This window comes from Nelusetta ayraudi, unplaced genomic scaffold (assembly GCF_046127955.1).
Source record: "Nelusetta ayraudi isolate G7.1 ecotype Tasmania unplaced genomic scaffold, CSIRO-AGI_Nayr_v1 ptg000059l, whole genome shotgun sequence".
NCBI classification, from domain to species: Eukaryota; Metazoa; Chordata; class Actinopteri; order Tetraodontiformes; family Monacanthidae; genus Nelusetta; species Nelusetta ayraudi.
In genome coordinates this window covers 2,010,946-2,036,821 of record NW_027466109.1, presented here as the reverse complement: position 1 = coordinate 2,036,821, position 25,876 = coordinate 2,010,946, and the positions used below count along the sequence as shown (strand labels likewise).

General features: G+C 46.1%; 2 protein-coding genes across 4 annotated transcripts in view; one reads left to right on the top strand and one right to left on the bottom strand.

Moving 5' to 3' along the window:
• Positions 1–25,876, bottom strand: part of borcs8 (BLOC-1 related complex subunit 8) — a 288,333-nt gene that overhangs the window by 106,303 nt on the left and 156,154 nt on the right. The gene's annotated exons all lie outside the window — the stretch shown is intronic.
• ncanb (neurocan b) overlaps positions 1–25,876 on the top strand; it is a 94,980-nt gene that overhangs the window by 45,487 nt on the left and 23,617 nt on the right. For all 3 annotated transcript variants that reach the window (XM_076039396.1, XM_076039397.1, XM_076039398.1), the window contains exon 10: positions 24,100–24,213. In XM_076039396.1, coding sequence (XP_075895511.1) covers positions 24,100–24,213 — 114 coding nt within the window. The remainder of the gene's footprint in view (positions 1–24,099; positions 24,214–25,876) is intronic.

Below are 25,876 nucleotides of genomic sequence, written 5' to 3'. Positions count from 1 at the left end.
GAAAAAAAGCGGGGGAAGTTTTCCCATGTGAGTTTTTTTTTGTTTTTTTTGTCATTTTCTGTTTGTCTGTCAGTGCACTCAAAGCCAAGAGCGGCGCACCTGTCATGTCCACTTCAGGCTGCGGCTCTCTGACTGGAGATAAACAGGGAATTTGCAAACGCTGCCGGTCAGCCGGTTCATGGCGGAGGCGGCCGTACGCGTCGTTCCCAGTGTGTGTGCGTGTCATACTTACAGCAGGGTCTTGTGCGTGCGCCTGAGCTAACTGCTAACTGTGGCGATGGAGCGGCAGGTCGAAGTGCCGGGCGTGAGGGGAAGCGGTTGCAGCATCCAGCAGGATGGAAGAATCAGAGTTTATTTTTCTCTCTCTCACACACACACACACACACACACACACCCCTCACAACCTCCCGGTCTGCATCATGAAAGGGAGCAACATGAACCCCGCAGAGTCTGATTGAGCTCGGTGTTTGCAATTAATGTGCTGTCGACACTGATTCAGTTTATGGATTCTCGCAGCGACGAGCAAAAGGGCTTCGGTTGAACGCGTGCCGGGCAAAGCTGAAAGTCGTAAGAAAAGACAGACGCGTCGCCATCTTTGTCCTCCTGGCTTGAGGGGGAGGAGCCACGGCGTGCAAATGCGTACAAAGACGGCAGCCTGCGCTGAGGTACGAAGAGTGATCGCTTGGCGGCAGGGGTCAAAGGTCAGGGGTCAGAGGTCACGAGAGCCACACTCTTCTGATCCTATCATCAATAGTTCCGCCGATGCAAAAACAAAACACATTATGCAACAATTCTGCGCGAGCCTTTTTCTCATTTGGCATAATTGAAGATCAATTTGCAATCGAGCAGCCCGAGATCAATAATTTGTGCAAATTCATGTTAACTCCAAGAGTTACAGCGAGCCGCGTTGCTCCCTAATGATTCATCACTTCGGTTTTTGGGGGTCCTTGCCGAATGAGGCCAGACTCACTGATTTTGAAGGAATGCGGGATCCAGCCTGAACGCCGTGGAGAGACGTGCGTTCATGAAATATTTGTCACTTTGCGATTGCATTCTGCGGTTCTGTGTGTGCGTGTGCGTATGTGTGTAGGTGTATGCGTACGTGTGTGTGATTCTTACCTCCGGCTTTTACATCTTTGGAGTGTAAAATTGCCTTTTCCGTGGTGTTAATAATGCTGTGCAGCACTTCACGGCCGCACAAATCGGTTTGGTGTATTAATTGCCATCCAAAGGGCGGAAAGGTTAATTGCCTGTAACAGCAGCAGCTTGACCACTGAGCCAGTGCGATTCTTTTTTTTTTTTTTTTATGAAATATAGACTGCAAAACAAATGAGCCAAGATCTCAGCTTATCTTTGTGCATCTAGTGCTTGTGTTCATTTTAAATTCACCTGTCTGGGATGAGGCAACTCACTGAAGGTTCCTTCTTCTACCTTACGAGCGTAGAAACAAGAGCGGCGTGACAGAGCTGGCATCCAAGCCAGCGTCTTGATCTCTGTTCCTGAGCTCTGTGTGAACGTTGCATTTATTCAAAAACTCCACCCGTCGCCGTGCCTCTCGGGCTGTCTCCAGGACTTGGCCTCTAGCTCCAATTATTTGGGAAGAGGCGTTTTGGAGAGCTGCATTATTGATGGCCTGTGTTTCTACTCTGGGTCTCCGGTTAATATTTATGAGGAATGGGGAGGGGGAAAAAAAGAAGAGGGGGAGGAGAAGGGGAAGAGGGAAGTTGCAGCTCGGCTGAATCTTTATTTTCATAACGTCTTCCACTTAATCTGTATTCCCGACTGAAATATGGTCGTCGGTAAAGGCTGCGATGACAGTAATCACTGCGACACACTCGCACAGAGGAGGAAAGAAAAATTAAAAAATAAATAATTCAAATCCTACGCGGCGGCGTTCTGCTGATCAGCATCGGCTGTTTGCTCAGCAACATCCTCCGACAGGATCAGTGATTGATGAGGCACAAAACAGCCTCTCAAGTTTGATGGTCACGTCTGGATTTACACTGTAGCTGCTGCTGGAGTGAACAGTCGATCACTTCAAGACCAGATTCAATTATCTGCTGAAAACCGAGGCAAAAAAAAAATATATATATATATATATATATATATTATGTCCCAGATTCCCAAAGACTGGCCTTTTTTTTGGGATTACCCCCCCTCCAAAAAAAAAAAAACTTCAGAAAAGAAATTGAAATAGCCCTGTGTTTACAGCTTCTTGCAAAAACAGATGCTTTGCTGGACCTTTTGGACCGAGACAGAAACCAGAAGGAGGTCTCAGGGAACAGGACCAGAACACAGCCGAGGTGTAAAACGTCTAGTTTTATCTTCCTGGAGCTTCCACGTGTATGGAAGAGGGGGAAAAAGGCGCTTTAGGGGGGCGGAGCCAACACTTGGATTAAGGGTGTGGCCACTGACCTTGGATGAGGTAGTCTGAATACCCTTTGTGACATCAGACTTCTGGGGGTGAGTGTTTCCGCTCACGTTTTCGGCAGCCGATGTAAAGGATGGACCTTCAGGGAATTCACTGATGGGTTGAAGATACATTATTATTCAAAGAGGGAATTTTGCACTACATGGCACCTTTCAGATAAATACTTATTTCACATGTACCTTATGTCGCCACCCCCTACCTACAACTCTTTATTTCTTCCAACTTTCCTTAAACTTGGAAATAATTTCTGGGCCCGCCCCCCTCTCACAGCGGCAACAGCAGCGGGAGCCCGTGGCTTTGTTGTGAGGGAAATGCATTAACCTGTCTCAGCCTATCGCTGCTGGCAGGTCAACAAATCTCTGTAATTCCAAATGTAGCCCGAGTGTGGGAAATTATTTTTGGTCCGGTGCTGTTTGTTCTTGGGAAAGACCTCAATCAGCCGGCCTGTCAGTCAGGAGGCGGGACGGATAGCAGGCGGCTACGAGATTCGGGAGTCGGGAGACGAGTTGTATCTGAATAAAGCTGCGAAATAAGCACAGAGCTGAAGTGATTGCTTCAACAACAACAACAAAAAAAAACCTAGTGGACAAAATAAAACACTGTGATTGCAGCCTCCTGCCTTGCTGTCCTCTCACCTGATGTTTTAGTGACAGTGGCAGAGCGGCAATTCAGCCACAGAGGGAGATATGTCAACGCAGGAGGGAATTCAGTCACACCTCCACACTCACCGCCTCCGTCTGAACCTTTGCAGGTGGCTCGGTCGCTCAGAACTGGTCCGTGTTTTCAAATTTTAGCTTATCCATCTTGTCAACTGCCAGTGAGAAGCATTTTCAGTCAATCTTAAAACTGATTCCACAGTCAGTCAGCCTGCTTTTTTTTTTTTTTTTAGTTGTGAATAAACTCTGAGGAAGCTTTGCCTTTTAAAGGCTTCAAACAAACGAGACGAAGAAAAGAAAACAGAAGGCCAGTCTGAATTCAGCTGCTACAACAGCTTGACTTGGCTGTCATCTTGGTGGTTTCTCCTGGATGAGCAGGTCTCCTCTCACCAATAAGAAGCCTCCAACACTGGGTGCGTGTCTCAACTGGCAGCACCCTGTCCGATTGAGTCACTTGGATGTGACTGACAAATATTTTGCCCATTTGCACTCCAAAGTTCAAGCCAAAGCGTTCAAGAAAAAGCTCAAAAATGGTTCCGGCAGGTTATTTGTCATGCCGTCGCTTCTTGACAGTGAAAATCAGAACTCCTCGGTAGGTAGAGGAAAAATAACCTGTAACGCACTCTAGCAGTGCGCAGCCATGTGCCTCTGCGCCGTGTTATGAGAAAAAAAAAAAAATCATAATTTTGACTCCCCCTCACAGTGCAGCCTCATCTCCAATCAGTGATTAGATCAGTTTTCTCGCCTGCCTCCTTCCCCTCGCTGCCCCGTCGCTGCTTCATATCAACTCTTCCCTCCTCTCGTGCTGCTTCCTTCCTCCCGTCTTCAGCTCTGCTGCTACCCTCTTTTCTTTTCTTTTTCCACTCCACCTTCATTTCCTCCCCCCGCCCTCCCTGCCCCCTCCTGTCACTCATCTCTCCACCCAGTCCAGTCTCTCTCCCTGCTGTCTGTTATTGAAAACAGGTCCGCGGTGGCCCGATGGAGGTGAGCGCCAGGCCGCTACCGCCGTTTCTTCCTCCGGGTCGCCCGTTTCACATCCTGCCGCACTCCCCCGTCGACCCCGTCACCTCTGCTCAAGTCCCCCGCTCACTCCTTTCTCTCTCTCTCTCTCCAGTCCTCTTCTGAATATTCCTGTCAAAGGCCAACACAATTATTCACACTAGGAATGTCTCCATGAGGATTATTCAAGCTCGCCGGCTCAAAAAAAAACGCCTCACAAGGACGCGCAAGGCGCTTTCTGTTTGAACTGACCTGTCCATCTATATCTCTCCCTCTCTCTCTCTCTCTCTCTCACATGCACACCTACCTCATGTGTGTTCAAGACTGTATGGCGAGGGTTAATGCATTACTCATGTTCAAAAGGGGGCCCAGAGAGGCGGCCGCCTCCGCTGGGCTTCGGTATTAACTAATTCATCCTCCGAGACCTTCTCCCCACACGTCGGCTCACATGATTGAGCCTGAAAGATTCATGAGATGGGAGCTATTAATATCATCGGCCTCCGGACCTGCTCTCTCCGGTGTGACCACTGAGCTGGGCGTTTGGGGTCGGAGGGCAGCGCAGCGCAGGGGGGCTGCGGCTGAGGCTCGTAGGCGTTTTGTGGCGGACGCGCAGCGGTATTTGTCGAGATATTTGTCAGGCTAAGGATGGAAGAAAAAAAAAAAAAAAGATGAGACGTGTTGAGATGAGATGAGCTGGGCCAAAGAGTGAATGGGCACCCCGGAAGATTGATGTGCGGGCTGATGAAGCTAAGTTAGGGGAAGTCATTGCTGCAGAGGCTGTGTGTGAGTTGCAAGGTGATGCCGGGGAAGACAAATGGGAGGCGCCGACGTTGTCACGCTGCTCCCCTCAGGACATCCCATTCATTCCCTCATTAATGATGGGATGGATTTATGTGTTTGGCTCAAAGTCCTCCCGCAGAACGGCTGAGTCCATATGTTACAGGGGTTCTACCGCTGTTTCCCTGGCCTCTGGTTCTGGTTCAGGTGCCGACCTGAGTGATAGAATGCGCCATTAGAAAGCGGCGATTTCGAACGCTGAGCGATTTGGCCGCTCGTAAAATGGACGGCAGCAACAAACTCAGCGCGGCTCCGTTCCTGATTCCCTTGTGTTGGTAGCCATTATATAAACTGAGTTTGCTTTTTCTCTGCAAAAACCTGACAGCATTTGTTCACTACCTGAAAGTGTGTGGAGAGTCGAGCAAGTTTTCTTTTCTTTTTAATCATTTATAACATTTTATACCAGAGCCTGTCTTACCTCAACTTTGCTTCACTGGTGCAGGAAAACGTTTTTTTTTTTTTATCTGAACAAAATTTGGAAACAAGCATGAATGTGCATAGAGTCGGTAGAATCACTAAATCTCAATTGTTTAAACAGTTGACAGTTGATAAAGGTTGTGAGGGGAAATAAAAAAGTAGAAAAATATAGTTGAGTTGAGACAGACCAGACAGTCCAGAAGATCATTGTTGAAGTGAAGTTTTATGGAGAACAGAAAAAGGTGCATTTGCTTGGAAAAAAAAAGGGAATATTCTTACTAGCAATGGTCTGCTATGAATGTTTTAGTGCTTCAAATTAACAAAAAATAAATAAATAAATAAAAAAACGGCAGCTGTGTAGCTGTTTGTGGACCTGGGCTCAACCATGCAGAACTTGCACCCGTCCAATCAGAACACCAGCTGTGTGTGACTCCACCCGCACTGTGTTGCTGTGCTCACCCCAACTGACTGACTGTCCCGTCTCAGTTCGCACTGGTGTTTCAGAGCTCATCACAGAAACGATTGTTTCTGAGGGTGGGCCGGCCCACCTGGTTTTCCCGCTGCACGACACTGGAGGCATGTGACTGATTTCCCTCATACAGTTCATCACCGCAGGTCGGCTGTGAAGAAAGCGATGCATGTTTCCTGAGAGTGCCGCACCAGTCCTGGCGTTCTGACAGCTGAATTTGTTTAACAAGCTTTGAGGATTTTCTTTTTCTTTTTTCTCCTCCTCAAACGGTGGCGCTCTGGATAGAAAAATTCTTGGGCTGCAAGCAGCCTCGACACCGATGCAGCGACATGACTCAGCACCATGACTCAGATGAGCCGTGCACGCCACCCGGCGAACCGACAGCGACGATCTGTCTTGCGTGTGATTGATGGCCGGCACTTTGTCACAGTTTGCCGGCAGCTGAGGAGCTCTTGAAGCGCCGTGATTGGCTGGCTGGGGCCCCCGTATCGACATGCCTCATTAATTCATCCAGGCAGCTGGATTCCTCAATCAGCGTCCCGATTGGCTGTGCCCTCCCCAGCCACTCACTCACACACACACACACACACACACACACACACACACACACACCCTTGTAGCTCGAAAACATACCGACTTCACTGATTGAAGCTGCAGCTGACTCAGGTGATGATACATCCGCAGTGGAACGGCACCAAAGTCATTCAAATGATAAGAGACAAAAGAAAAACCATGAAGCACAACAATAAACGGTCATTCAAACGATTGATCCACTTCCTGTTGCTGCTTATCCAGCCGTCAGGATGGTTAGTGGGGCTGCTGGAGCCTTTCCCAGCCTTGGCTGGGTTCACCTGGGACAAGTTCCAGTGTGTAAACAGAGGAAGCTAAACAGCCATCCACACTCACGCCTACTCATGTGCTTGTCTTTGAACGGTGGGAGGAAGCCGGAGGACCCAGAGAAAACCCACGCAGACGCCACAACATGGACTGCATGCAAACGCCACACAAATGTGCACATTGATGGAGAGTCACCTCTTTATTTCTCAGCCGGAAAAATACTCAGGTGGACATTTTCTAGCACATTACGTAAACATTATAAACACCTTCCAAATAGTCCACAAGGTACAGCAGGCACATTTGTCATAACCCTAATCCATTTTAAGCAGAGGCAACTTGAGAAGTTGGTGTAGATGCTCCCTGAGACCTTGTGAGAAAACACACGGACAGCTGAGAGACAGCTGAGAGACAGCTGAGAGGCTCATTCTAACTCTTGTTGTGTTGGAGTCCTTGGCTCAATAATACCAGAGCCTCAGTTAGGGTCGGAATGCCTACGGAATTAGGAACATTTCAGTTTTGTTTTGTTTTTTTTAAGAGAAGTTATCACTTTTAAGGCACATGATTTTAAATCCAAATCCTCATTTCCGCACTTGCAGATATTTGTGTTTAAACTTTGCCCAGAGAGGAAAAAGCAAAAAGTGTGCGGCATCAGTTCCCCTGCTCTCAGTCAGCCTGGACACTGCTCCCTCTCCCAACTCCTCAAAGACAATGAGAAGCAAAAGGACAGACTGACTGCAGAGTTGAATGATAATGAGCTGCCGGGTTGTGTGTGTGTGTGCATATGAGTGCGGTACCTCTTTGGTATAAACACACCCGCAGATTAATGAGCTGCTGGCAAAGTTGCCAGGACTCACCTTTCTCTCTATATATCTCATTTTTACTCACTCTGCCTTGGCACTGTACACACTGATACACACTGATACACAGTGAGTCGCCACCTTGAGTTCTGGCATCGTCTCGCCTTTGCGCCTCTCCTCTTTGTAACTTAGACCTCGTCACACACGTTTTGGGTACAATCGATGAATGTGCACGCATGCATGTGTGTGATATGTGTGCTTTGGCTCAGGGTGTGTGCATGCGTGCGTGTTTGTGTGTGTGTGTGATTCATTACAAAGTCATAGTGCTAACTGTAGCTAACTCATTAATCAAGCGTTCGTTTACAATACAACAGGAATAATGAAATACATACATACATGCAGTACATACATACATGCATACTGATACGCAATTGTGTTACTTTACTGAGCCAACTCTGTCATAGAACAATGCGCATGAGCACTACACGGACATTCACTGAGTCCACATAGATCCAGATAACATAGATCCTAAAGTCTAAATAAACAGTAGCCATACAAAAATTACGTGATCAGTCAATACACCACACATACGTACGTACATACATACATACATACATACATACATGCATGCATGCAAACATACATGCATACATACATGCGTACATACATACATACAGTAAATACATAAAACTGCCATGACAGCGACATGATATAAAAACTCCATCTTCCCACTGCAGGCAAACACACTGTTGTTAAAAGCTGCTATGAGATCATATGAGTGAAGTCAACTCACCTCAGCTTTTCCAGCAGCCAGCGGCTCCTCCATTAGGTTGGCCACAATTATACTGGTGACTTCTCTGTTGTCCTTATTTCTCTAAGTCATTCTTCAAGATTTGTCAGCGGCTATCATGGGTAGTCTTTTTTCCTTTTTTTGTGTGTGTGTATCTCAGAATGTATCCTCATTAGTTTTGCCTTCTCTTTTAGTGTGTACCTTGTTTTGTGCTTTACAGGGTTTCTTTCCATTGTTAATTTCACAAATAATTTCCTGTCTAAACTCCTCTGCGTCTCTGTGCTTTTGATGTGTTCCTGCGTAAATGACGACCTGTTGCTAAGAAAATTGCACCCGGCGAGATAAATAACATGATTTGAAAGCCAAATCGACAAAGCCGTCAGCAGTTTGATTTCACCCAGACATCACAGTTGTTCCACTTTGATGGCAAAGATTAAGGCTGGCTCTCTGAGCTGTGCAACCATCGGAAAGAGAAAAAAAGATGGGAAGTTCTAGGAGATCTGGAGATCAAGATATATTCAGGTGACAAGACTGAAAGGGATCAATATCCCGAGAGGGTCTGGCAGCTGCACCTGCCCAAGACAAAGAGTGGCCACCATGAGAGTCAGAAATGTGAGATGACCAACTACCAGTGTGACAGCCTCTGTGACCTGAAGCAACCAACCACCCATTTGATATCAACCAATCAACCACACTGCTCATCAAGAACTCAGGTCAGAAGTACCTGGTAATCCAGGTTGGTTCCGCTTTGATTTAACTAAGCAAAGCAGTTAACGGGTCATGGTGGTGAGGTCGTCCAGGAAGTCTGGACTCTCTGCCCATCAATCTGACTCGCCCGCCCCTAAACTCCCGCTTCACTGGCCCGTTTGACTTTAATCTCTACTCCTCTACTGGAAGGTGAAGCTTTACCGACTGATTTGGACACTTTGGAATCTGCTGACAGTCAAAGAGCAGCCCAGCCGTCGCTTCAGTGGAGCTGAGTGGAGGACAGAGGTAGGAAAAGGGAGGAAAGAACTGGAGGAGTGGAGACAGCTAACCAGGAAAACACATGGATCATTTGAAGGAATTGAGATACGTTAACAGAACCAAACAGAAAAGTTGAAACTTATTTGAATTAAATGACCTTTTTTTCTCACTACTTATTTTGTATTACTATTATTCAAACATATATTTATTTAGAATGCACTTTACATTTAAAACAGTGGCAGGAAAAGGCAGGAAATTAAATAAATTAACTGGTATTAAATTGAAACGTCATCTATGGATATGTTTACGGAGGCTCAGTTAGGCTAAATATTGCAATGGAATTTACAGACTGAAAGAAATCTGTACAATGCGTGACAACAGCAGTGTGCATACCAAGTTTTTAACCAAAATATGCACTGCGACATGTTTATCATGAAGTATGTGAGCAAAGGAAACCTTTCTGGATACAGGGACGACCTGGCCGTCGTCGACAATGAAGAAGACCAGCAGTTTCTGACGCACCTGACTGTGCAGTCGGAACCCTCGGGACGGTTTCCAGGCAGTGTGAATCGGATTGTCGGATGCTGTTAGGGAAGGGTTCTTCTACTGGGTCAGCGGCAACAAGTTACAAAAAAAGAAAGTACTGGCAGCTGAGCAGGTGCGGAAACACAATGAACTGCTACGCTGAGAACTGCGTGGCCATCACGGTGCCCAGAGCTGAGGAGGTCACAAGGTCTCTGTCTGTTGAGGGCTTCTGGTGTCAGGACAGGCACCACTTCATATGCAAGACTCGGGTTTTTAGCACCGCCCTGTTTCCCTCGATTGCCACTATGTCTGTGATTTCTGCACTGCCCTGGTTCAATTTGCATATGGTGTTCGTGCGCTTGCATACATACTTGCGTGTGTGCATGTGTTGGGCCAGATGAATGCCATTGAGACTGCTGGAGGAAGAGAAGCATATAAAGGCTGAGCCATGTAGAAAGAAAGTCGGACAAATTGATTTTTCATGAAGACAGGGAAGTTGGTTTTCTACAGAAGGCTTCATCAGCCCCGGAGAATAACTTGCATCGATCCACACACACAAACACATAAGCAGAAACACCTGTGGGACTAGAACACAACATACACTCACCACACTCATATATATATATATATATATATATTGCTTGTCGACTCAAGTAACTGATCAGCCAATCACATGGCAGCAACTTTGTGCATTCAGGCGTGCAGACGTGGTGAAGATGACTTCCTGAGGTTCAAAGTGAGCATCAGGCTGCGGTGGGAAGTGATTTTCAAACAACATGGTTGTTGGCTCCAGTTGGACTGCTGGTCTGGGTTTTAATTTTTTGTTAATCTTAAGTTTTTTGAAATGAAATCAGATGGATAATCGATCATATTAACGACCTGCTAGATTTGATGTTTATTCCTCATTAGCTGACTAACACCGCTGCAAACATCCTCCACAGCTCAGCCACATTCTCACAAATCAGGTGGCAACAAATACCTTTCAAATTGAAAAAGTGAAACAGTCCAAGTCTAAGGCTCCCAAGTGGGTGGTGAGGAAATGTGACCACTGACTACAAAAATATGGACTCATTAATGACGGGCAGCATTGCTTGAAATGATCTGGTGGGTCACTGAAATGTGCTGAAATACTGTCGGCACCCTCTTCCCATTTTTTCTCGTCCATTCAAATGTCATTTGAATAGTTGTCATTCAATAACACGCTGTTGATGAAATTGAGAGCTTTAATGTATGCAGCCACTAAATGGCACCAGCAGACACCCAGATGCCAGTTATTTACAATGGCAGTTCCAACAGAATTACAAGAATAATTCAGCTTTAAAAAGCATTAATGTGTCTACTCACTCACTTTTGATACATATATTCATAACAATAGCGAATTAATATTTTTACGTTATCATTTTGGGTTTTTCGGTTTCTTTGTTTTTTCATTTATTATTTTGAGATATATTAAATATATAAAAAAATGTTGATCTGTTTTTGCAGAATCCAGAGAAAATGACCTTACTATCTCAGGAAAACACAAAATCATATCTCTGAAGGCACCACCACTCAGCGCCTTTGTACAATAGACAGACTGAGATAGATAATTAATCACAAACTGGATATTTCTTTTGTTGCAATGGGAAAGTAGCAAAAGTAAAGAAATATTCTCAGCTCACATCGCAAAACAAACAGTACACACAAGAACCAACAAACTGTTTTCGGCAGACAAGGAAAATTCCAAATTAGACGAGTCACTGAATATCGCCCGCATATGTTTCCATTCACCAATTTTGTTGGACTCCCCGAGATTATAACAAAGCAATAAAACAGAGTTGAGCTAATAAATTAGTCTACAAATACAGGCTCATATATCATAATCTGAGAAGGCTGTTCTAAATGTCATCGGCAGTTACAAGGAAAAATAAAACCATAATCGAAATCAAAACAAGTCTCTGACTTGGATTTGAAAAGTCATATATTCCAAATCTTTTCTTACTCCCAACGTTGCGGTTTGCTTGTGCACACATGGTTCTCAAGTGTCTATTTCTCATTATTCAGGCAGCGGAGCAGATATTCATATGAAAATAACAGAAGGGAGGAGACGGCACGGGCTGAGACAAGCACAGACAGATTGAAGATCATTTGCGAGGACAGACTCTTCGATTGGGCCGCCGTGTCACCAGACGTCCAGCAGAAATTAGCGAAAGAAGTTGCGAACAATTCTCGGAAACAGCCATCGTTTGTTCCTGCGGCCTTTCAGGGTCACCGATAGAGATCCATACCGGAGCAGCGTCCACTCCTAAATATGGGAATTCTAATCTGTCGGTGATGAATTGATCCTGACGAGAGGGAGCGGTGGAAAAAAATAGATTAGTATCTATCTAGTATCTCCTCTTTTAAATTTTCAGAAATAGCGACAGGGAGCGGAGAATAGCCTGTCACTCAGCTCCCTGGGGAGCTGCTCCACTTTAAGAGTAGAGGTATTGTAGTTCCTTCTTTGTGTGTGTGTGTGTTTGTGCGCGTGAATGCTTTGACAAAAATCGAGGTGGAGTGGAGACGGGACAATAAAACGGTCCATTTATTAATGGTCCAAGTGTGAGGGAGGCAAAGGTTGGAGTGAAGCGGACAAAAGAAAAGAATAAAAAGTGTGAAGTCGGAATGTGCAACAAGGAATCAAGGATAGAGACATGGAGGCAGATGGATGAAAGCTACAGGAAGAAGGAGGATTCAGCTGGACGAGGGGACGAGGAGGAAGCAGTGAAGCCGGATGAAGTCGTCAAGGGAAGTGACTGGAGCTCCTTTGGCCTGGTCACAGGTGCCAGGAAGAGACTGAAGAGCTGCAATGCTGAAGAAAAATGACCCCTAGACACCTGAGGGTGCGGAGGGGCACCCGGCTTCTCCGTTTATTCATCTCGGGAGACACGAAGGCTTGAAAATAGCAGGTGAGAAAGGAGACTGGGAAGCGACTAATGAGAGGAAATTACCGCAGGGCAGGAGGGGGTGTGTGGGGGGGATGAGCGGAAGGTGGTGCACGAGAGAAAAGGAACCGGGAACGTCGCTCAAAAAAATGTCGAGCCTTTCAGGGGGTCTGCAGGTTGGAGAGGTGTGTATGTGTGTGTGTGTGTGTGTGTGTGTGTGTGTGTGTGGAGGGGGGGCATGTTCGGCTTTGACACCTTCTGTCGCTTTCCCCTCCATCCTGTATAAAATACAAACAGGCGTTCAAGACTAAGAAGAGGCATGGAATCCACACACACACACACACACACACACACACACACACACACACACACAGACACACACACAGACACAAGGCGTCAGTGAGTGTAGGCAGCGCTGTCAAAGCTGAGGGCCAGCGGAGCGACGTGGGATGTTGTGACACGTTACCTCATTACATTCTCCCAGCCTGCTCCGAGTGTTGCAGCAGCGCTGTCAGACAAAGAGAAGAGCCATCACACACACACACACACACACACACACACACACACACACACAGGCAATACACACCAGCGATACAAGAATTAATATGAATCTTTTGCCATTTTGTTTTATATTGCAATGTGGGAATTTTTCTTTTCTTTTTTTTTTTTTTCTTTTTGTCTGGAAACGTCTCCAAGGCAGCTTTCAGGCTGACTTTGTTCGCCTCCTGTTGGCGCGGGAGAACAACGACGACTCAAATCGACGGGATGCAATTGTGTCTGGAGCCGGTGGGAGGCAACTTTTCCCATTGCAGCCAGGAAGAGGAGGCGTGGAGAGCGTCTGTAGTTCATCCAGAAAACCCCAGAATGAAGGACTCTCCTCCAGACACAGCATCTTCTGATCGGTCCATCGGCATTTCCGCCAACCCTCCCTGGTGTCCACAGCCCTGGAGAGCCCTGCAGAGCCTTGGGCTGTACCAGATCCACTGTGTTCAGTCCGCCTGCCCCCCTCCCTCACTCTTCTCCCCGCTGATCCTCATCCACTTTGTAATCTGTCCACGGCGGAGCGACGCTGAACTTTATTGTCGGCATCATGCATAAATATGCTCCAAACGTCAACATTCAGAACGCTCAGGTTTGACCAACTGAACAAAAACCCACAGTGAACGTGAACACATTGGTGAATTATCTCCTTCACCCAAATGGCGACGATAGATTTGGCACAGTGTACAGAGGTGTTTAGTGAGGGCCAGTCAGAGTGGAGAAAGCCAGGGTTGTCCACAGCCCTCAACCAGTTCCGATCACACTGCTGCTACTGCTGCTGCTGCATCAACGCTAATCTCTTTACCACCAGCCATTGTTTACTATTTGAGGTAGTTTTCACGTCCTGGCCTTCTTCTAGGTTTTTTTTTTTTCCCTACCAGAACATCTTGGCTCGAGCGCGTCACGTCCATTCTTCCTCCACACCTCATTATTTTCAAAGCGAGCTGACTGTTCGTCCACTGAGATGTTAAGACCGAGTGAAAGTTGGCAGGATGGATGAAAGGTTTCAGAGATGAAACTGGCGCATTCCAACTGGACGGCAAGCCAACATGTAGTAACACAAAAATACTAAGCGTGTGTGTGTGTGCGTGTGTGTGTGTGTGTGTGGCGGTGGTGTTGGAGGGAGTTCCTTTTGGCCAGATGGATATACAATGTCTTTTCTCTGGCAAAAGCAGAAAAAAGTAGAGGGAGGAAAAAAACGAAAGTCATTTACACAGAAATAGCGCTTTCATTTTTCCACCGCCCGCTCGCTCGCTCGCTCTGGACCTTGCAGTCTAATCGTCGCAAGAGCCGGCAAAACAAAACCTAGAAAAACGGAACACAATTAGTTTGAAAGGCATGAAAGCAGTCTGCAGAGGTTTTGGGAAACGGCAGATTCTGGTAATTACTCCGAGTTCTTGAGCATGACACAAATGAATGTTTGTGCCTTTTTTGTTAATCTAAAAATATTGATTAGCGCAGTGCTTTCACCCAAATTAATCAGCATACTGGGGCCCGAGAGAGGGGACGGTGGGGGTAGTAAGCTGGAGCATGGCGCCCAAACTAGTCGGCCGTTAGATACACAAACATAGTACAGCACACACAAGAAAATAAACACGCTTCAACTAACAAAAAGACAAAACAAAAAGCAATAAAATTCCTCATACACTCTAAGTCGTTATTACCGATGTTCACATGGAAAACATAGGGGCGGTATCAGGAACGTGCAATGAGGTTCATGACTAATGAGTCACTGACTTCATGAACCCTACAGAGTAGCTTATTCACCATTTAATTGGTAGTAGTTAACGGTTTATATTTAAATCAGCTTTCTTCACACATACAACTGTAGCACACAAAAAAGCACATTTAATATAAAAAAAATATTATTATGGTCTTTACTTTCTGTATAAACTAAGTCCATGCGCCGCTCCCTCTGAACAAAAGCATTGATAACTTGATCATAAAGGTTGTCCTTGCAGTCCTTCAGTTTTAAAAGTCTTTTGGTCTCAATGGAGATCACTGCCAGGGGAGAAAGTCGTCCTTGTTCAGTCCTAATCCGACTGCTTGTCTTGAGTCGTTTCAGTGCTGAGAGTGACCACTCCATCGATGCTGTAGTAGCTGTAACAGTTAGCACTAGCTGGAGCAACTTTGTCACTGACTGTATTCTGCAGTCGAGTTGCAAGAAGAATCCCTAGGATCACAAGCGTCCCATTAGCATGAGGCAGGAGAACTGCGTGCCTCAGCAGTTTTATGATCACTCAGCACAAGAAACTAGTAACACACATACAGTTGTTTACAAAAAAACACTGTCAATTGGAAATTTGGTTCAGATAGCAAAAGTGTTTAAACATCTGCGCAATCTATGGAGAGGCACAGCAGGCTGGTGCCTCACTGCACGTCTCTTCTCAGTATTTGAACCGTAATTGTGAAAATCCAGCGATTTTGAACAGAAAACAATCTAAAACTGGTAAAGTTAACTGAAAAATATCTTTAAAGTGCAAATTAATGGATAAATCACACAATTTTTTTTAATTTTACATTTCTTTTTTTTCAAGATTGTCAAGGTGAGGCACGGCCTCACCTGCCTCCCCTGACTGTACGTCACTGGGTTGTATGAATATTGACACAGCACAACATGGTCCATTGAGTGGCTGGGCTGTTTGGGGCGAGTGGTGGTGGTGGCGGCGGGTGGCTCGATAGAAAAGCATCCGTCTTTGTAGAAGGGCACGTAAATGTCAGTGGCCCCTCAGCCGCCTAAAGGAAGTCAATCATCCGGGGTCTCGCACAATGAAAGATGACAAATACAAAGAGCCTTTCAGCGCTGGAACAAAAAAAAAAAACCTTTGTGTGACAAACATTTCCATTTCAAAGGGTCTGATTTTTACAGGATGTCGCGTCAATTTATTTTTACATAATGTCGGCGGCTGGTTTGGAGGCAATTAGGAGGATGTAGAAAGTGTGACCGGATCTGTCACTGCCATTGGCCGATAAGGGGGCCAGGAGTGGGTGGTGCTGCTGGTGCTGGCGGAGGTGGTGCTGGAGGAGGTGGAGGGAGGCTGCAGATTGACGTGGCGTGTGTGTGTGCCACAAACACAGCGCAGAGTTGACTTGAATTTTTTTTTTTTTTTCATGTCACCGACAAAGGAGACCTTCCTCCTCCATCACATTAATACGGTCCCTCCATGCCCTCCTCACAGCCCTGTCAGATGTGAAGTCTCCGGGTGGCATTTAGTGGTTCAAAGGTTCCCTGTGTAATTGATCAGACCACTGTTTGATCTGCCCGGATGGCATTTAGCCCGCGTCGGAAAATGCGCTTTTCCCCAGCGGGGAAGATGACCAACGTCAAAATAAGCACATCGGTCGGAGGGATTCGCTTGTACCACGCATACGACCATAGAACCCATTTGATTGGACCAGAGGACTGTTGTCTGGTTGGTGGCACTGAGGAAAAGACAGAAGGCAAAGCTGGAGGTAGCAGAGCTTAAGATGTTGAGCTTCTCTTTGGGATCGACCAGGACTGATGGGATCAGGAGTGAGGACTTCAGAGATAAGATGATGAGAGACACTGTTTTTGAGATGAATCAAGAGAGGCCAGACTGAGGTAGTTTATAGAGGAGGCTGGAGGTCTGGAGGAGGAGATTCATGGATGTCGTGAAAGAGGATATGAAGTTAGTTGGTGTGAGAGAAGAGGATTACAGGGTTAGACAGAGGCTGGCGATTGGCTGTGGCCACACCTGGAGTTCACAGCCCAAACAGGCAGAATATATTGATTGGACCAGATTCACGAGCGCTTGGGACTGCAGGGTTTTTTTTTGTTTTTTTTCTTATGTTGCTCTGCTTCAAAGGAGTCATTCACACCAAATCCCGCCACCGCCGTGTTGAAAGCCAGCAGGGTTCGTGCAGAGGAACGTCTCACGCAATTAACCCGACAGGACCTACAGTGGGACACAAGTTGTGTCATTGAATGCGTTGCTTGGATTTGGTGTCAGGATGCCTGGAGACATGACAGCGCGATGGAACCAGTCGGCTTCAGGACTTTGAAACAGAACAGAGGGGAAATTTCTGCTGCCTGACTTGAAAGCTGCTCTCGCTGAAAATTAATGTGAAATGCTGCATTTTTTGGTCTGGTGCTAATTGTGTTAAAGGATGAAAATACATTTTGGAACAAAAAACAAAAAAATTAAAAATCCATTTTTTTTTTTGTTGACTGTTTACTCAACCTTAAATGAAGTTTGAAGGAGTGTTATATGATTGTTAGGAATATCACGCTCGGGTTGCAGCCTTGTGCCTGTTATATTGAATAAGTGTGGAAATATCGAGTATGATTTATTTGCTTTTCCAATTTTGAGTATCTACTATTTCATGAGCGGCTCACCCGGCAGTGACATGACAAAGAACAACATTGTCTCCAGTTAAAGCGGTCGAAGACTCTTTTGCATGAGTTGATCAATTCTGTTGCACAATTCCACTCCACCAATTCATTTTTTGTCCGATCTCTTCCAATTAAGGAAGCCGTTAACACCAAGGAATTCTGCAGAAGAGAGTCCATCAGTCCTACAGAAGATTCCATAGAATGTTAAATAGCCCTTCTGGGAGGGAAAAAGGTCACATGCGGCAGTGAATTCAGCTGCTATATGGAGTCTCTCTCTCTCTCTCTCTCTCTCTCTCTCTCTCTCTCTCTCTCTCTCTCACTCTCACTCACTCTCTCTCTCCTCCATCTCTCTCAAGAGGACCATAGTTTGAGGGGGGAATAGCTCCAGTCGTGACCCTCTCAATAGGTGTTTGTGCTCGTCTTGGCATTCAGAACAGGCAGCTTGCATCGTTAATCCCTCTCCGCCGCTCTCCAGCCACATTGGCAACACTCCGACGCAGGGGCAGAATTCACTCCCCGTCACTGCTAAATTAACATGAAGTGAAATTTGTGATGACTTAAACTCTGAGAATAAATGCTTAGAATTGCTAGTTGACTCTCTGCTTCAAGTTAAGCATTTAGGTCTTGGAAACACATTAAAAAAAAAAACTTCACCTGCTGAAAACAGTTTTTGAGCAACCGTCAGTTGTTGACAATTTAATTTCAGCAGGATATATTTTGGCAAAAATTAGTTTTTCCCTTCCTCGGTGAAAACTTGATTTTGTGTTATTCTTGTGCTCAAATTACCTTTCGTCAGGCCCCAACTGAACTTGATAGGTGAAATTTGTTGTTGAAAGGAGGAAAAAATCCGTTGAGCTCTTCTTTTATGTTGTCATTTTGTCTAATAGGGGCTTTCAATTAATCCATAGAGCCTCTCAGGATTCTCTAATATCCACTTAGTATCCTCCTTTGTCTATATTTTTTAAGGGAATGTGCTTTGTCTGGAAACTTAAAATGCAACCTTAATTGCCCTCTAGACTGTGGTTTAAGTGCAGCATTCTGCTTCCGTGGGATTAAATAGAAAACGGCCCATTCATAATGCAACATTTTGCAATGTTATTTTCCTGCCGAGTTGATGTCTTAACTTCTCTCTAAATCAGTTCCTACAACACAGGCCTGCGGTAGAAATGCTGTCTCCCGGAACCGCGGCAAGCTATTTATTTTTTTTAAATTTATTTTTAACAGCATCGGCCGGGCCGCCCAGAGAGTGCGCCATGTTTAGAAGCTTGCCAGTCATTGGCTGAAACATCGACTTTCCTCTCCAATCCTTTAATACCCTCTGAGTGGCCCTCCTCTCTACCCCAGGCTGGACGTCTTCCGGCCAGACCCTCAAGGATTCATAGCCATGAAATTTGTCGATTGCAGCCGAGGCCTTATTTATAAATAGAGAAGGGGAGGGGAAGAGGGGGTTTATATTTTGGATGCACAAACAGTGCAGCTGGGCCAAGAGCTAAAAGCACAAATTGTTATGCTGTAAATCAGGCAAACGCACGCTGGAGGTTGTGACGTGTTGGAGACGATGGAGGGATGAAAACCCATCAAGCCAGATGGAATATTTCCAAAGTCCTTCACATTTGGCCCAACTGTCCATGTGGTGAAGAGTATACAGTAATTTTTTTTTTTAACAGGAGCTAAAAGGTGATTGGTGGTGACCAACACCAGTGCCTTAATACCTGCAGTGGTTTTCAACTCATTCAGTTTTTTACTTTGTAATATGGTTTGGAGTAAACCGAAACATGGACACACCACAGTGTCTTTTCCCATCTTCTTCTGGCTGGTCTTCTTGGAACATTTGCTCCTCACTTTTGTCACAGCGTACGTTGTTTTGATTTATTAATAATAATAGGCACACAAAGCACTTTACATTGAACCCATTATTCATTCACACCACATTCACACTGGCGGTGGTGTGCTACATGTGTAGTCACTCACAGCTGACCTGCGGCTGACTGACGGTAGCGTAGCAGCCAATCTGTGCCAACCAGCCTCTCTGACCACCACCCAACATCCACTCACATTCGTACGAGGCAACGTGGGTTAAGTGTCTTGCCCAAGGACACAACGGCAGACTGGGATGGAGCGGGATTTGAACCGCCAACCTTTCGGTCATTGAACAACCCGCTCTACCTCTCAACATTTGAGAATTAAGATTGGAAACGCTTTCTCTTGGCGTTTGGCAACGTGGATGAGTTGAGTTGTCGTGCCAGGTTAGAGGGAGGGTGTTAGAGGTGGGTGTGGCCTAAGACCAGTCAATGGCTGGTTGAATCCACAGCCGTTGAATCTGTTTTTGATTCAGTGACAAATAACAACAAAAAGGAATTGAGCGGACGAGCCGACCCCTTCCTCCTCGTCCTCCTCCTCTTTCTCCGCCTCCTCCTCCTCCCTTATTTATGTCCCCTACCTTCTTTCCCTCCAGCTCTTTGTCACTCCCTCCATTCCTTTTTCAATTATTCACTCTCCGGATTTGGCCACATGCTTGCAGGAAGACCCCACATTCTCTGTTCAGTGACGCTGCTGCTGGTTCTGCTGTCCGGCTGTCCTTTCCCTCTCTCTCTCTCTCTCTCTCTCTCTCTCTCCCACCCTCCTCCACCTTCCTCTCCTTCCCACCGTCCTTTCAGTCAGCTGTCTTTTGACTCAGCACCGGCAGCCCAATGATGAGACCCAGTGGCTGGTTATATATCAGTGACCATAATCAAGGGTCCCATATCTGTACTTTTCAATCAGCGTTAACCGGCACACAGATTGAATTGTGGTTTTGGATCCGTTTCCCCCCCGCCATTTGGATTCGTCGCCGCCTCTCCTGACTGATTAATGTGGACCCAAAGAGGATCCAGCCACGTCACAATGTGCCGAGGATGCTCCCGGCAATTACCACAGTTGCTGGCACCTGTTCACCCAGCGGTCCATCGGGTCTCCCGGTGCCTTTCCCTGCCAGCAGATAAGTGGAGCGCTGCTTTCCACCTCGTCCCTGGAGACCCCACGAGAGCCCAGGCCGGTTCTGTTCGAGCCAGAGAGTGGATCTCACATAGACACTCACACACACACACACACACACACACAAACACAAACACGTAAACACATGGAAAAACAAATGCACACATTGCCTCCTGCTTGACTTGGTCACTGCACCCACTGGAGCGAATTGAGCCGAGTGGCCAGTGAAGGGGCTCTGGCCAGCTGCTCTCACCTACCGAGTGAGGTTGTCACACCTGCCCTTGGGACATTTAATCAGAAATTACTTCAGATCTGTTTGTAAGAAGATTCTTTTGAGATATCTTAGCCACTTGAAAAGAGAATAATTAACAATCAATGGTTAAGTTTGGAAGGGCCTCTAAAGGAGTAGTCCACCCAAAACTATCCAATTCTCATGTCAATGTTGGTATATTCCAAATGGCTCATTCTATTCTATTTTTTTTAGTTTATTTTCAATATTTCAACATGAACAAATAAAAGAACAACAACAGACAATGAAAAGATTTTTCAAAAGCAACTAGGAAGATGTAAAATAAAAAACTATCTATCCCCACCCCTACTACTACTATCACTACTACTTCTACTACTACTGCTAAAATGACTGAAGACTGTCATGATCCCACGTCATCCCTATATTCTGTGAAAACATTTTCTTTATATTTGTTTTGAACTGGTTAATGGATACTTTTTTATGGATACCTGTGTAATTGTATTGATGCATATAATTCCATCCAATCGATTATGGTGGCCAAGACTCTGTGATAAAATAAACAACAGAGGAGAAATACAAAATTTGTACTGGACAGGGGGGATGTTCCAATCGAAAAATATTCACTGACAGCAGTTGCATTTGTGTGAGCAGCCCTGAGATTGGCACTCCTCCCCCGACTCCTCCTCTTACTACTTTTCCTCGTCTTCCTCTTTCTTCTCCTCCTCGGCTTTAATGTTGAAATCCTCTGACATTTACTTGTAACCTGCGTGCATCTGAAATAACTTTGCACAGGCAGCTCTCAGCCTGTCTCTGAGAGGTCACGTAAACACGGGCAGCTTTGCACCTCCTTCGCTGATCCGGCGTTCGCCGACATGAATGCAGCTGACTGGGAGCCTGCTGCGGAGGCCTCTTCCCGAAAACAAACAGTGAAACACGTACAGGGTTGAAATCTTGTCGGAGTCCCTGGACAAACAACACTGATGATAAAAATGTGGTTCAGGTTTGGTCGCCGCAAGCGGACGACTCAAACGCAGAGAACAAATTTCCCTCCACGCAATGTTTGTGTGTTACTCTACCCTGTTGCAACACATGTTAATGTCGCCGTTTTGGCCTCAAACTGGACCCGTAGAGTCTACGGGGGTTGCAGTGGGTAAAATTCTCTCCATCTGTGGAACTCCAGAATGGTCACGCACACTTGGAAATGTCATCGGAGCCTGCGCCAACAACTTGGTGAGCGGCCAGTGGGAAGTGAAATAGCAATTTTGGGTGAACTATCCCTCTGGGGCTTCGCCGCGGATTTGGAAGCGCTCGCTGACTCTTCCCTCAGCTTGACTCCAGTAATTATGGCGCAAGTCTATTATGGCTAAGCTCATGGAGTCACGTGATCGCAACTCCAAGTGGGGAGCGGATACACTGGTACACACACATCATAAACCGCAGCTCCTTTAATATGTAGTAAATGTGGAGCCGTTTATTATTTACGGCGCTGACCCAGCGTGCCGCCGCTCCTTAATTCAGTCCTTGGGTGCTAAATGAGAGCAGATGCTGGCGCGTTAGCTTGTTGTTTCTGGGAACAGCTGTAGGGGCGAAAGCGCTCATCTGTCGGCTCACCGCGCAGGGGGAGGAATATTTTACTGCCTGTCACATTTTAATTGTGCAGAGGTTCGTTAGAAAACTGTGGAAGTGTGTTCACTTTTATTTTATTTTCGTTTTGTTTCATTATTCACCCACACACACACACACACACACACACACACACACACACACACACACACACACACGGAAGAATACCAGCATGTTGATGTCACCAGCGTCTATTACTTGGCCCTCTTTTTAAAGCCATTAAAGACATTAGCAGAATCTCCCTGATCCAAGCCTGAGTTCTGTGTTGTTTCCACATTCCGAGGTCCCAAAACCTAAAAGTGAACGTTCGCTTTGTGTGTGTCACGGGCTGTTGTTGTTGCCCACAATCCCTCTGTCCCCGTTTTCCTATTTTCCCTCTGTTCCATGGCGCTTCCTATTCTCTCCGTCTGCCGTGAGAGGAGTTTTTGTGCGCCGCCAACACAGCACTACGCTAATCGAGCACAGAAAGCCGCCTCGTCGCGGATCCCCTGCCGCTGCATTCTGCCTTTTTTTTTAATGTCGGCCAACCTGAGGCGGGAAAAACTGGCGACGATTACGTCACCCTCAAGTCGTCTGACTCGCAAAGCGCCTCTAATCCTAAGCGCTGAGACTCGCCAGCCTCCTTGACTGGCAGCTCCGCCGTCACCTCTGCCCTTCCCTCCGTCATCTCTCCTTCACACCGACACACGCCTCGCTCCCTCGTCCTGTGTTCTCCAGCATCCCCGCATCTTTACATGCTATGCCCATGATCCCCTGCTCTCTCCCGCCCTGACGTGACCTCTCGTCGAGCCCGCCCACTTCCCCCCGGGGGGGTTCACTCAGTTGCGGGATACCAGCTGCAGTTTTAATGATTTTGCCCTGCGGGCCGAGCTACGACGGAAGGGAATGCATTTGGCATTTTTCAGGAGATTGAGAACTCCTCGCCCATGCAACGCCTCTGCAAAATGTTGCAAAAGTGTGCATTAGCATACGAGGCTGTGCACAAACGTTCAGTTTAGATTTTTACTGAGCATGTAAGAGCCGCCTGTTAAGTGTTTTTTTTTTTTTACCATTGTTTTTAAATGAGGATATGTGGCTTTAGTCGGTCTTTAATAAATCAGCCCTTTGTGATGTCAGGAAGGGCCCCTGGTGGCACTCCCAGGTTAGTGACAACATTTCAGGCCATGTGCTTGTTCCACCTGCTTTGGTTTTGACCCTTTGCAGATATCTGGAGGATAAACAACTGCGTCAGGTAGCTAAAACTTTGACAGAAGCTGTTTTCAAGAGATTTGTTAAGAAAGAAAAATGCTGTTGTGTGTTAAAAATGAGTAAAATATGGAGCCTTTTAATTCTCTTTCATACATTTTCCTATCACGCCCTGTCGTGTCGTCCTAAAAAAGAATGTATTCATAATGGAGTCCCGCCACCGAAAAACTCTTTTCCACCTTTTCTCTGGACCCTGCTTCACTCCATGCCGCGGGTTCTTTCGGTGGAAGTGCGACACGTCCCGCAAACACAGCGAAATTAGCATCATGCGCTCCAGTGCCTCCCAAAGCGCAGGCTGATGAAATCCAATCACTCGGTGGATTTTAATTATAACTTTCTCTCAAACGCCTCTAATCACTCCAGAAGTTTTGATCTCAGGATTTTTTTTTACCTTCATCTAACTCCGCTAACTGTGCGCGCGTGTGTGTGAGAGAGAGAATTTAACCCGTCTCCCCCCTCTCCTCTCTTTGCTCTTTTCTCCTTCCAGACATTGACGACTGCCAGTCCAATCCATGCCAGAACGGAGGCACCTGCATCGATGAGATCAACTCCTTTGTCTGCCTTTGTCTTCCAAGCTACGGTGGAGCCACGTGTGAAAAAGGTAACAGTGAATATACGGGGAAACTGGTTCCTTTTTTGGGGGGGTTTTACGCTTGTGCTCATTAAAATGAAAGTGTTGTTTTTGTTGTTGTTGTTGGTTGAACTGACTTTAAAAAATGAGCAAGAGGCTTCTGGAGTGTAAGCAGATTAATGATGGAAATTATTAGAATTTTTGATGAGGAAGTGGAAGGTGTGAAAGGGGGAGTGCGAGGAGGGTGAGAGGTAAACAAGGAAGTGAAAGATGAGGCAGAGGAGGAAGGTGTTCCTGTGGAAGTCACAGCATGGAGATGAAAAAGGGTGGATGGGGGTAATGAGGAGGTGGCTGAGCGAAATGAGATGCAGACTATGGGCGAGTGGAGACGGAGGTTGATGAGGATAAAATAAATGAGGAGAGAGGAGCGGAGGCGGTGGGGAGCAGGAGGTGGGGAAACCCCCGTTCTTTTTTTTGGAATAATCTATGGGGTTTTTACACGGAACACCTGCGTCCAGCTGCTTCTGTCTCTCATTAGGAAATTCCCCTGTGAGCAGCAGCGCCGAAAAAGGACGTTCACAAATGGCAGGTTACATTAAAACATGAGAGTGAAAACATTACCGAGGGGGGGTAAAAAAAAAAAAAAAAACACAGCAGCTTTCCTGAGCGGCTGTGTGGGTTTCTCACCGTTATAATGAAAATTTCCCAGATCTTAGAACAAAGGTCGATTGTTGGCGAGGTTAAGCGGCCCGGCTATTGATACCTTGTATTTTTTTGCCGCCAGGCAACTTACTGCAATCGATTTTATCTTCATAACTATCGACCACCATCCCGCCATAAAACACACTGAACCCGAGGCGTGTTATGTCACTTTTTGATGATGTACAAACCGATTCAGAGAATTTTTCCTCACCTCCAAACAAGACCACATAAGAAGTTAATGGTTTGGGGTTCTGCAGCAACTTGGACACAATATAACGTGCTTTCATATTGTTTATCCTGTGAAAACCAGCCTAAGTACTTTTTTTTTTTTTTTAACTGGCATTGGTTTTAGGTTCCAGTTCAACTTCCTTGTTTGCCTACCAGATTGCTCTTTAGGAAATAGGAAATAGTCCTAGAGTTTTTCAGAATATTATATTGCATCATTGATGCGACTGCCAGTGTGAACACAATCCAGGCCTCTCTGTGATCTACAGCATGTTCATATTATCCCCAATCTCTTGAACCGTAAATGGAGGCTGTAAATGGAAACAGAGACTCTCCCAGACTCGGCTGATGCGTCAGATCAAGTGCTAGGTTACGATGTTGTTTCTGATAAAGACTATTGCGTGAATTTAAACCAGGGCACTAATTGCTCACGCTAAGTTCCTCCCTGTGGTGCGTCATGTGCGAGATCAGAGTCCGAGGCTGGTGAAGGGATATAAAAATCAGCAGATTCGGGCCGAACCAGAATTATTCTGTCCTATTTTTCCTGTTTCATTTGCTTTTTTTTTTTTAAGAAAAAATGCAGCATCTATCGACTCGCACCGACCACCTGTGTTTGCGACGTGTGCAGCTAACACACGTCTGAGGTTTGCCAGACGGGCCACAGAGACATTTTAATTCCGGTTCTGTGTCTGAGCTGTGTGTTAGAGCTGATTAACGCTCACTGGGACTGTAAAAAAAAAAAAAAGACTGTGTGACTTTCCCTGCT